Source organism: Odocoileus virginianus, unplaced genomic scaffold (genome assembly GCF_023699985.2).
Source record: "Odocoileus virginianus isolate 20LAN1187 ecotype Illinois unplaced genomic scaffold, Ovbor_1.2 Unplaced_Contig_15, whole genome shotgun sequence".
Taxonomy (NCBI): Eukaryota; Metazoa; Chordata; class Mammalia; order Artiodactyla; family Cervidae; genus Odocoileus; species Odocoileus virginianus.
This window is the reverse complement of record NW_027224332.1, coordinates 1,672,593-1,685,253: the sequence shown is the minus strand read 5'-3', so window position 1 is coordinate 1,685,253 and position 12,661 is coordinate 1,672,593. Positions and strand designations below refer to the sequence as shown.

At 34.4% G+C, this 12,661-nt stretch overlaps 1 protein-coding gene across 7 annotated transcripts in view; it reads left to right on the top strand.

Annotated features, from left to right (window-relative positions):
- The window catches only part of EXOC6 (exocyst complex component 6), a 199,519-nt gene that overhangs the window by 82,932 nt on the left and 103,926 nt on the right, over window positions 1-12,661 (top strand). For all 7 annotated transcript variants that reach the window (XR_011486471.1, XM_070464108.1, XM_070464110.1 and 4 more), the window contains exons 10-14: window positions 1,808-1,854; window positions 1,975-2,095; window positions 3,571-3,642; window positions 8,389-8,486; window positions 10,996-11,101. Coding sequence is in view for 6 of the 7 variants with exons in the window: in XM_070464108.1 (XP_070320209.1) it covers window positions 1,808-1,854; window positions 1,975-2,095; window positions 3,571-3,642; window positions 8,389-8,486; window positions 10,996-11,101 (444 nt within the window). In the remaining variant the exon portion in view is untranslated. The remainder of the gene's footprint in view (window positions 1-1,807; window positions 1,855-1,974; window positions 2,096-3,570; window positions 3,643-8,388; window positions 8,487-10,995; window positions 11,102-12,661) is intronic.

The window sequence follows — 12,661 nt, the reverse complement described above, 5'->3', positions numbered from 1 at the left end:
AAATTCATGTCTTAGAGCTGATAAAAAATGTTAATTTGAATCTATAAGTACTTGATAACATTAACTCAAAGTATTTAAAGCAAAATTGCTGCAACTAAGAGGGTAAATTAAAAAATCCATAAGCATTGTGGATGCTTCAGTATCTTATAAGCCATTAGACAGAATAGCAGTAAGAATACAGAACATGTTTAATAATAGGCTTATCTAATAGGCTTAAAGCTCAACATTCAGGAAACTAAGATCATGGCATCTGGTCCCAGCACTTCGTGGCAAATAGATGGGGAAACAGTGGAAACAGTAACTGACTTTATTTTTGGGGGCTCCAAAATCACTGCAGATGGTGATTGCAGCCATGAAATTAAAAGACACTTACTCTCCTTGGAAGGAAAATTATGACCAATCTAGACGGCATGTTAAAAAGCAGAGACATTACTTTGCCAACAAAGGTCTGTCTAGTCAAGGCTATGGTTTTTCCAGTAGTTACATATGGATGTGAGAGCTGGACTGTAAAGAAAGCTGAGCGCAGAAGAATTGATGCTTTTGAACTGTGGTGTTGGAGAAGACTCTTGAGAGTCCCTTGGACTACAAGGAGATCCAACCAGTCCATCCTAAAGGAGATCAGTCCTGGGTATTCATTGGAAGGACTGATGTTGAAGCTGAAACTCCAGTACTTTGGCCACCTGATGCGAAGAGTTGACTCATTTGAAAAGACCCTGATGCTGGGAAAGATTGAGGGCAGGAGGAGAAGGGGACGACAGAGGATGAGATGATTGGATGGCATCACCGACTCAGTGGACATGAGTTTGGGTAAACTCCAGGAGTTGGTGATGGACAGGGAGGCCTGTTGTGCTGTGGTTCATGGGGTCGCAAAGAGTCGGACATGACTGAACTGAACTGAACTGAACTGAATAGACTAGTGGTCCAGTGGATAAGACTCAGCACTTTCACTGCTGTGGGCCCAGTTTGATCCCTGGTTGAGGAACTAAGATCCCACAAGCCATGCAGCATGGCCAAAAAAAAAAATTCTGTTTCAACACCTGTAAAAACACTTTTTAAAAGTACATATTGAACATTGTAAAATGTGACAACATACTATGTTATAAAGCAGATATCAAGACATGTCAAACTTTTGTGTCATGTAGACTCTATTCTCTGATCATAGTATTTTTAAGCCAAAAGTGTAATAACAGCCTCCTCCCTGAAAAAAATCCAGATGTTTGAAAATTTTGATCACTTTCATGAAATAAAATACAATATTTGAACCTAATTGAAATATTTCATGTAATAAGCTCATGAAATTCAAATAATCAAATATTTTCTTTTTGTTAAAATTATGAACAATATGAAATTGTAGACCATTTCAGAGGAATTTGACTTTTATTATGAATCAGATAGAAAATCACTAGAAGGTTTTTAGCAAACGATATATTTATTTGATTATTTTTGAAAAGTATTTTTCTGGCAGCTGTCTGGAGAATAGACTTAAGGAAACAAGCCTGAAAGCTTCGAAGGCTAGGTACGTGAATGATGTAATAGGCCAAGTGAGAGATGTTAGTGGATTGAATTAGCCTGCTGAGACGAAGGTTCTGACTTTTAAATTTGCTTATTTTGTCTCTTTTCGAATGCAAATTCCATGAGGGGTAAGGACTTTTTGTTATTTACCAGTGTATCCCTCGTGCCTTAAAATATATGCTTCTTATAGTAGACTCTCAATAAATATTTGTTAATAAATGTTGTACTGATTTGGAACTACTTTTATGTTACTCATATCTATTGTTTTAAATTGATTTTTATTTTTCATTTAAAGCATGAAACAGTTGATGGCTACAGAAGATATTTCACTCAAATTGTAGGGTATGTATCTAATATGGCAACAAATATTATTTTGATATTGTGTTAAATGTCAGAACTAATTATTTTCTATTTAGGTTTGAATTTTGTTTCAACTCGTTATTTTGCAATTGCTGTTTTTAGGTTCTTTGTGGTGGAAGATCACATTTTACATGTGACCCAAGGATTAGTAACCAGGGCATACACTGATGAACTTTGGAACATGGCCCTCTCAAAGATAATTGCTGTCCTTAGAGCTCATTCAGTAAGTTAGATAATTTATGTTACTAAATTTTTAATTGTTACTTTAAGAACTTATGAATTGGATAGTGTCAGAAGAAAGTTGTACCTTCATTAGTTCTACATTTTTTTGATAATTGTCAGATTTGGAGGTAGTAATGTTAGGCCTTTGTTTATGTGGTAATATTGAGCTGTGATTTTGCAACTGACTGGGGCTTGCTGAAGACACTTTCAGTCCAGCGTTATAGAAGATGGAGAATTATGCTGTTCTCATTAGTCTCAACTGACCTCTTCATTAGATCACTGAAAAGCACCATGAAGAAAGGGTTTTTAATTATCATTCCACATTCTTTGTTTCCAAAATAAACTCCACCATTAAAACTCAATAGAACTTGTTCTTCAATGTTTATAGCTTATTTGCAGTAGTACACTTATAAATGTCCTAAAAATAATATGCAGTTGTCAAAATTTAAACTCATTTGGAGTAGTGAATCTTTAAGTAATGAAAACTTTTTTATGAAGAAAGGTAAAATGATAAAATATTTTTATAATATGCCTTTTGCAGAAGTAAAAATTATCTGATAAGGACTAGTGAAATTAATAATTTCTTAGTGTGGACTTTTTCTTAGGATAATTTTGGAAGCTTGCCTTCAGTAAAATCTCCCCAAACTTAAAATTTTATAATCTATTACTTAAAATTTTATTATTGAGAATAGAGATTGAAAATATTTTGAAGAAAGATTATTAGTTTAAGTGATACTTAGATTATAAATACATTATATTTTTACTTATCAGGGACATGGATTCTGGGTACACTATTTGTCCAATGAACTACAACTTTTTCTATCACATATAATAAGGAACAATATATTTTATCATGGTTTATATTCAGATCAGCTATGAATATGTATTATTGTAGTATGCTCTCTATTAATTCCATGACATCAGGTATGAAATCATATTATAGTAAATGCAATATATCACATTTAAATCTTACTAAATGCTATTAAAGGAACAAGAGTGAATTTCACTATCCTTTTGAAATAATTATTTTCCTTTGATGGAGTACTAAGAAAATAAATTGTCACTTAGAAAAATATATTGATTGTATCTCTTTTATAATAGAATAAATAAATAATTGAAAAGTAGAAATATAAACCATTTTTTCAATTTGAAATAACTAGTTCTTTAAAATCTAAAGACCTTTTTGTAAATATAAGCTTCGTTGCTTTGACTAAAGTAAGTGTGCGCAAATTTCAGGAAAATTTCTTTTCATATAGTACCTAAAGTGGTTTGTCATGTCATGATCATTCCCTAAGAATTTTTTAATGAATAGAAGAAGTCAGCTGTGAATTTGATAGTCAAGACTTTAAATTTATTGTAAGTCAAGCAAATTTAAGGAAAAATTTTCAAGTTTTATTTCTTAGTTTTTAACCAAGTGACTCTGGTGTGTGTTTGTTTGTTTGTGTCTCTACCCCCACTTACCCTTCATTCTCCCAGTCTTATTGCACTGATCCTGATCTTGTTCTGGAGCTGAAGAATCTCATTGTAATATTTGCAGATACTCTACAGGTGGGTGATAATCTGATATTCAGTTAATGGCTATTTGAGCACATAAAACTATTCAAAATATAGTGTAGACCATACTCATTTCTTGTATTGTGACTTAATGGTAGTAAATTAGTAATAATCAAATGTTTACTTATGTATTGATATTCTCCTATCATGCAGAACTTTTCATACTACCGCCTTCCTGATTATGAAGATTGCACAGAGATCAGGGAATATTACCATCTGTTAAAATATTGGTCATCTATTGGCTTAGATATAGTATTTTTGCAGTTAAAAAAAAGTACACAATGTAGTGGAAAAAACCCTGAACTAGAAATTAGAATATTAAAGTTCTGCCTGAGGACAGTGAACATGAGCTATGGAATCACAAAGACCCGAGTTTATGTTCAGCTTTTGCTGTTGGCTAATTGTATGTTTACAAGTTTTCTGAACTTCAGATCCTCATTTGTGAAAGTGGATTTATTAATTACTAGTTTTCAGAATTGTTTGGAGTTTTAAATGTGATACTGTATATGAAAATAAATGCTAGTTTGAAAGCTGTATATACTCATTTCTTTCCTAATTTCAAGTGTGCTATGATTGTAAGCATATCACTTTACTTTGCATTTTGGAGTTTTTTTCTTTTTAAAATAAGATTAAAACTGAATTGTCTGAAACCTCATTGTCTTTGTGGTTATCAGTATCAAAGTTTTGAACTTGTCCTTCATCTTTGATCACAGATAATAAAGAATTGATTAAGTTTTCATGCTTAAACTTACGGGATTTTTGATAAATTTGATTGATAGATGTTTGATTGATTGGTAACTTTTCAACCATGCTTAAATTTATGGGGTTGTTATGTTTGGAATAACTTTTTGTGAAATATAGACCAGCATTTTCCAAAGTGTGATACTAGTTGTATGGTCAAAAATGTTTAGAAAATGCTGAGTGAAGTAAAGGAGATTTTCTACTAAGCAAGTTTATAGCATACATTTCCAAAGGTAAGGTGATTATTTTCCCAACATATCTGACTCTTAAATCTTTTTTTTCCCTTAGAGCATCTTTTTGATCTAGAGCTTCATACAAAGGAAATGCTGGGGCTTTAGGAAATGCTGGGTCTTCCCTTGTGGCTCAGTTGGTAAAGAATCTGCCTGTAATGTGGGAGACCTGGGTTTGATCCCTGGGTTGGGAAGATCCCCTGGAGAAGGGAAAGGCTACCCACTCCAGTATTCTGGCCTGGAGAATTCCATGGACTATATAGTCCATGGGGTCCCAAAGAGTTGGACACAACTGAGTGACTTTTACTTTTAGGAAATGCTAAACTGTTTGTTTTATCACAGGAGTCCATCCTAGAATAATAGTTATCTATTTTATTCTTAAACCTGAGGAGAAGATACCACAAGCTCCTTTAGTAAATTATTTTATTGCCTTATATCTTCATTAGTTTGTATGACTTTTATTATAAAACCAAAATAATTTGGGACTTTTTTTCTTTCATAAAGTTTGTGACTAATGTACCTGTAATACTGATTTCTCTGCAAGAAAACTTTAGTAAGTTTTATTAAAGACTGCCTTAATATTTGGGGCCTATTTTTAAGTAACTTGGAGTTTTGCTGTCCTTAATGACTCAAAGCATTGCTACTCAAAATATGGTCTGGGGACCCCAGGTCAACAAATTGTTATGGATCCATAATGAAAGGAAATTTCTGTCAGAATGTAGATCAACTGTGTCACTAAAGTACAAAATTTAGCTCAGTTGGTTTTTGTTTTTGGTAACAATAGCAGCATTGATTGATATCAGTAGCAGCATTGATTTATATTCTGGTGTAAACTCTTTATCTCTTTTAAAAACCATACAGACTGTTCTTGAATTGTCATTTTGAGTACAACTGTAGATTCAGTTTTAGATTAAGTATTTGGTATGGTTGCAAGGAACTCTGCAGATAATCAAAGAGTAGTAGGCAATATTCAGGTTACAGAGGTGTTAAAAAAGCAACATTGATGGATGCATAAACCCTTGTTAATATATCTTTCTAATCTTACTGCTTTGAAATTAAGTTGAGGAAAACAAATCAGTTCTTGCTTATTTAGAAATCATGCAGTATTTTCATTTCACTGAAAATTGACAAGCTGATTATTAGGTAGAGCTTACATTGAATTAAATGTAATTCATTTAAACTGGCTTTTCAAGTTGTACTTAGTAATTGAAAAGTTGAGAGAATTGAAGATGGTCTTTTCTAATTAATCTTTAGTTAAAGCATATTGCACAATATTTCATTTTAAAAATTGCCACTTTACCACCCTAAGGGAATTTTTCTTTTTAAAATGTTACTATTTCATAACCTAAAACAAAGCTAACTAAACAATAAAGTGAAAAATCAAAACACAACATAGCATGTTCATAGTTCTGCTTACTGCCTATTAAGCAAATGAAAAGTAAGCATTTATTGATTCGTTCATTAACCTTTTTTGAGCACCCGCTATGTGCTAACAGCTAGGTAATATGATATATATAAAAATCAGTACAACAATAGGGACATAAAGATTCTTGGGTTTAAGAAATTCAGTTTAGTTGTAAACAAATAAGATGTATAATAAGACATACTAATTTAGTAATGTGTTAAAGAACTTTGGGCTCTTGGAAGATAGAATGATAACTTTGATTCCAGGAGTTGGGAAGGGTTATACAGAAAGTTGAAATGTGAGCTAGATTTTGAAGGACATGTGAGTTTAGCAAGTTAGATATGAAGGAAGAGGCATTAATGACAGGCAAATAGCCTGTGTCAGTTGTAGGTAACTGACTATACTGTCACCATAGTATAGTATGGTATACTTTGGCCACTGGATGCAAACAGCTGACTCATTGGAAAAGACCCTGATGCTGGGAAGGATTGAAGGCAGAAGGAGAAGAGGGCGACAGGGAATGAGATGTTTGGATGACATCACCCGTTCAGTGGACAAGAGCTTGGGCAAACTCCGAGAGATGGTGAAGGACAGGGAAGTCTGGCGTGCTGCAGTCCATAGAGTCACTAAGAGTTGGACATGACTTGGTGACTGAATGACAACAACAAATGGTATGGTGGGCATGAGACTGGCTGACCAGCTTGGTGGTGTTAGAAACTGTAATGTTTAAATGTAAGTAAAGAGGGTAGAGAGTGGTAATGAAACTGATTAGGTAGTTTTAGCCAGATTATGGCATGTCTTGTGAGACTTTAGTAAGCCTCCTCTAGGGGAATGGTATGATCTGCTTTGCACTTTTAGTTGATAATTTTATGAGTTGGCAATAGAGTGAGTTGAGAGAGACAGATGGTTGGAATTTCAGTTTAGAAAGCTTTTACAGTGATCTAGGCAGGGGATGTTAAGGACCTAAAATAAAACAGTGGTACTGGAAAGATTTCTGAAGAAAGAAAGGTAGTAGATGATGGAGAAAAATGATAGGTTTGAATGAAATTTGTAAAGGAGGCAAAATCAAAAGAATCTGATGAGTGATTAGATGTTTGTTTTGGGGGCATTTAGATGACATTTAGGTTTCTTTCCTGATAAATTGGATTGATGATAGAACTATTAACAGGAATAGGAAGTAGGAAGAACACTGGTTTAGTAGGAAGATATGAGTTTAATGTGCTTGTTGGTGGACTGGAGATGTCTAATAGCTGTTGGAATTAAATATTTAGAATTTATAGAGGTCTAGCTAGAGATACAGATTGAGAATAGTCAGTGAACGTAGTGTTTGAAGTCAATTGACTTGAAATTGCTCTAGAGAGCTAGAAGAAAAAATTGAAGGATGGAGATAGAAGAATAAAGAATCCAGAGGGATTACTCATAGATAAAAGGAGAACAAGGAGAGAGAGTAATATTACAGAATTCAAAGCAGAGGAAACAGAAGTAAGATAGAATGAGAGATCATGGAATTTTCTATTTAGGATATACTCTGTGATATTATTGACAGCAGTTTCAAAAAAGGAATAGGAGTGGGAGTTAGATTGTAGTAGGTTTGGCTAGGGAAGGACAGGAGGCAGCTGCAGGGCACAGAAAATTGTAGGAGGGCTTTTTTGTTTCCTTTAGTTGTTCTCGTTTTAAAGATGGGAGGCAATTTAGCAAGTTTATTTAGTGAAGAGAAAGGAGGTAGTGGAAGTTAAAAATGCAACAGAGTGAGTAGCTAATCCATGGAGCAGTTCCTGAAGGAGGAGATAGGATCAAGACCAAAGACGAAGAGGTGAGCCTTGAAGGGGAAGAGGGACAACTCTGATGTGAGCAGAAATGTTTGGTCCTAATATGGGTATGATTTCATTGGATTTGGAGTTGCAAAGGAATAAAATTTTGGAGTGTCTGTTTGATAACTTTTCCCTGTACTACAAAGTCAGCACTGAATTGAAAGTAGAGTGTTTCAGACAGAATGTATTCTCTTTTTTTCTTCTGTATTATTTAGAGACTGCTTCCCAAGATGCAGTTACGTGGATCAGTAATCTTGAACTTTTCCTCCAGTTCTGACTTGTAATACTTTTTAAGGTTAACAGTGTAATCCAGACTGAAAAGAGAGAGAAGAAATGGAAAAATAATTCCAGCTTCATAAAACTTTCTAGACTCTTTTTTTAACTGGTGCAACTTGGTAGAAAGTCAAAAGGATACCTTTTTTTCATACTGTTGAAATGGCATACAGTTTGATATAATGATTACTTCAAACAGTTCTCTAGTATTCTGAACTTTTAAAAATGAATATCTTTATTTATTTTACTTGTTTATCTGCTTTTTGTGTGTGTGTTTTAGGGTTATGGTTTTCCAGTGAATCGACTTTTTGACCTTTTATTTGAAATAAGAGATCAATACAATGAAACATTGCTTAAGAAATGGGCTGGAGTTTTCAGGTTAGTCTAAGCCATGGTACCTTAATGTAATTTAAAAAAATGGCCAAATGATGAAGTAATTGTTTTTGCATTTAGCAATAAAATTCCTTAAGTTATATTTTTATTGTGGTAAAATATGTGTAACTTAAAATTTACTATTTTAACCTTTTATGAATGTATAGTTCAGTGACATTAAGTATGTTCACACTGTTGAAACCATCACTCCTGTTCATCTCCAGAACTTTCTTATCTTGCTAAACTGAAACTCTGTACCAATTAAACAGTACCTCCCAATCTCTTTTTCTTCTAGTCCATCCCCAGAAATCACCATTCTACTTTGTCTTTGAATTTGACTACTCTAGTTACTTCATATAAGTAGTTCGTACATTCTTTGGGTTTTGTGTCTGAATTTGTTTGGTTTTGTTGGTCTGGTTTATTTCACTAAGCATAATGTCTTCAAGGTTCATCCATGTTGTGTCAATATCATTCCTTTTTTAAGGCTAAATAATATTCCATTGTGTGTATCATGTTTTATTTATCCATTCATCTACTTATGGATATTTGGGTTGTTTTCACCTTTTGACAATTATGAATAATACCACTATGAACATTGACAAACAGTTATCTGTTTGGGTCCCTCTTTCAGTTCTTTTGGGTATATACCCAGAAGTGGAATTGCTGGATTATATGGTAAATAATTTTGAGGAACCTCTATTCTGTTTTCCACAACAGTTGCACCACAGGTTCATGACTTATTTCCAGCCTCTCATTAAGATGCCAGAGCCATTTATCAGTTAGATATTCATTATCTACTGCCCAAACTATATTCTTCTCTTGTGTTCCTTACCTCTGCAGATGTCTGTGATGAGGTGAGATATATATATCATTTGTCCATTTTCCTTGTCTAGAAACCACAGATTCATTAGGATTATACTTTCCCTCATAATCCTCATTTAGTTTGTAAGTCCCATATATTCTACTTCTTAAAAACTGTTTCTGCCACTCCCTTTCTGCCTCCACAAATACAGCTTTAATTCAAATCCTCATCGCTCTTTATTTGGATCATTCAGTCTTTCCACCTGGCCTCTCTCTGTTCATTATTGTCTTTTTCCTTGTTTTTCCTCCACTATGTGAAATTCTTCCTATGATATTCGTCTGCCTAAAACCTCAGATGATATTCCGTTGCCTATAGGATAAAATCTGGGTCTCAGTTTTTCCACCTGCCCAGCCTCATTTTAAACCATGTCCCTTGCATATTTTATATTCCAGTAATACTGCATACTTGTGATTTTATTCAGCCCCTCCCCATAGTCATACTTTTCTATCCCTTATATTTTTGCATGTTATGGTCCATCCTTCGTAATGCTATTCTCCCATAATCTCGTTAGAAGTGTTTCTTTTTATCTGTAAAACCCCTGCACAGCCCATAGTTTCTCTGTAAACTTTTCATGAGATATCTCCCACCTAGTCTGATAAAGTTAGTTGCTTTTTCCCTTTGTCCGATATCTGAAACTTGTACCTCATTTATTGTCTGTATAACATCATTATAAACATAATCTGTTTGCATATCTCTCTCTCCTATTAGGCTTGAGAACAAAGATCTTGCTTTTATCTTCATGGGGGTAGAGAGTTTTCATTATAGTTAGCACAGAGACTAGCACTAGATGCTCAAGAAATACTAATCAGACTGAATTATTGATTATAAAGAAGTTGATTGGACAGCAGGTATATTAGTACAGGCTGAGTTATGCTACTAACAAAAGTGCACAAAATCTCATTGGATAAACATAGGCATTTTATTTCTCACACAAAAGTTTATAGTGGGTCTAGTAGTCCACGACTCAGGCTTTTGCCATTTGTGATTCTACTTTCTCGACATGTGGGTCTTCCCTGTCACCATGGGACAGAGGATCACATGGTTAGCTCATAAATGCTTTAGACTTAAAGCAACACATGTAACTTGTGTTCACAGTCCAGTGGCTGAAACTAGTCATATGACTACCTGTTTGCAAGGAAAGCACATGGATGTTTGGTGAGTAGTAAATGTGTCTACCTTACTAAGTGTAAAAGGTCCTTTTCTAAGTACAGCATTATGAGAGACAGACAAATGGAAGACATTGTTTTCATCTTCAGGGAGCTTATGATCTAGTTGGAAAGAGAACACAAAAGACATACAATTTGAGAGTTGTTCCTGTTAAGAAATATGACTGGGATACTCTTCATCTCATTTTTAGTTGTAATTAGTTCATTCAGGCTATATCATCTTGGGAACTATTCTAAGGAACTGAAATACTGAAGGATGTAAAATAAACAAGTAGAAAGAAGATCACACGTTAATTTTGAGAGACACTTATTTGATACTGGATTTTAGAATTCTGAGTGATTAGGCACTGTTTTCCTATTTATACCTTTAACTGACAAACAGAAAATTATTTTGTAATTATTGGGTTTTCTTAAAGTATTGTCCTATAGTACTCTATTGGTGTGTTTTCTAATATTAAATTTTCAATTCTGTCTTCTTTCTTAACAGGGACATTTTTGAAGAAGATAATTATAGCCCCATCCCTATTGTTAGTGAAGAAGAATATAGAGCAATCATAAGTAAATTTCCCTTTCAAGATCCAGACCTTGAAAAGGTACAACTTCGTTCTTACTTCAAGAATTTTCTTTAAAATAAATTAATCAGTAATAAATTATGTTAACCTGAGATTGTGAGAATCGCTTCTTTTGAGGCTTTTGTTGTTATTGTTGTGTTATTTGAGAAAATTAATTATGTTTTTGTTAACTTTTAAAGATTGTGTTACTATTACCACTGTTATTTTGGTGAGGTTAAGAAGGGACTTTCCTGGGGCTAGTAGCAGCAGTTGTCCCAAATGTTAGGTGGATTCCCACAGCAGGTGTTACTAATGTTGGGTTGGTTCCAAATTAAACATGTTGAGTAGATTATAGGAATAAGAGAATATTGTAGGGAAAGAGAAATTTCTTTAAAATTTGCATTACTGTGAAAGATCTTAATTTTTACTTTTTTTTTTCCAGAAATGTACTCATATAAAAAAGTTTGTCTTGGTTCAGTAAGAGGTGTATGAAGGTAATAGTCATCTGGATTTTTTTCTGAAGTAAGAATGTATATTTTTGGAATCAGGATGTGAACAAAGGATAGAGAAAGGAAATTTCTTTTGCTGAAATGCCGAAATACTGAAATTTCTTCCAGCATTAGAATATTCTATAAATACACCTGATTGCCCATGTGTGCATGCACACAGAAAAACACATGCTTGTACCAATCCAGTATCTCTGCGTAGAATTAGATCTTATGAGAAAAGGATATCATATTTCCTGCTAATATCACCTTTTTAGTTCTCTTCATTCTTGATGTTTTCCCTTAATTTTTTAAATTATTTTTCCAACACTTTATAATTCAGTTCTTTTCTATATTTTTATCCCTTCATAATGAACAAGAGTGAATTCTCAGGGAGTTTTGTGAATTGTAACTGTAAATTTTTATGTAAATATAATAAATTTTTATTAAAATTCTACATTATATTCATTTATAAATGGACAAAGCAAATTATGTGTCAGTTCAGTTGCTCAGTTGTGTTTGACTCTTTGTGACCCCATGGACTGCAGCACATCAGGCTTCTGTGTCCATCACCAACTCCTAGAACTTGCTCAAACTCATGTCCCTTGAGTCAGCGATGCCATCCAACCATCTCATCCTCTGTCATCCCCTTCTCCTCCTGCCTTCAGTCTTTACCAGCATCAGGGTCTTTTCCAGTGAGTCAGTTCTTTGCATCAGGTGGCCAGAGCATTGGAGCTCCAGCTTCAAAGTATGTGTTCAGTTCAGTTCAGTCGCTCAGTCGTGTCTGACTCTTTGTGACCCCATGAACCGCAGCACGCCAGGCCTCCCTGTCCATCACCAACTCCCAGAGTCCACCCAAACCCATGTCCATCAAGTCGGTGATGCCATCCAACCATCTCATCCTCTGTCGTCCCCTTCTCCTCCTGCCCTCAACCTTTCCCAGCATCTGGGTCTTTTCCAATGAGTCAGATCCTTGCATCAGGTGGCTAAAGTATTGGAGTTTAAGCTTCAACATCAGTCCTTCCAATGAACACCCAGGACTGATCTCCTTTAGGATGGATTGGTTGGATCTCCTTGCAGTCCAAGGGGCTCTCAAGAATCTTCTCCAACACCACAA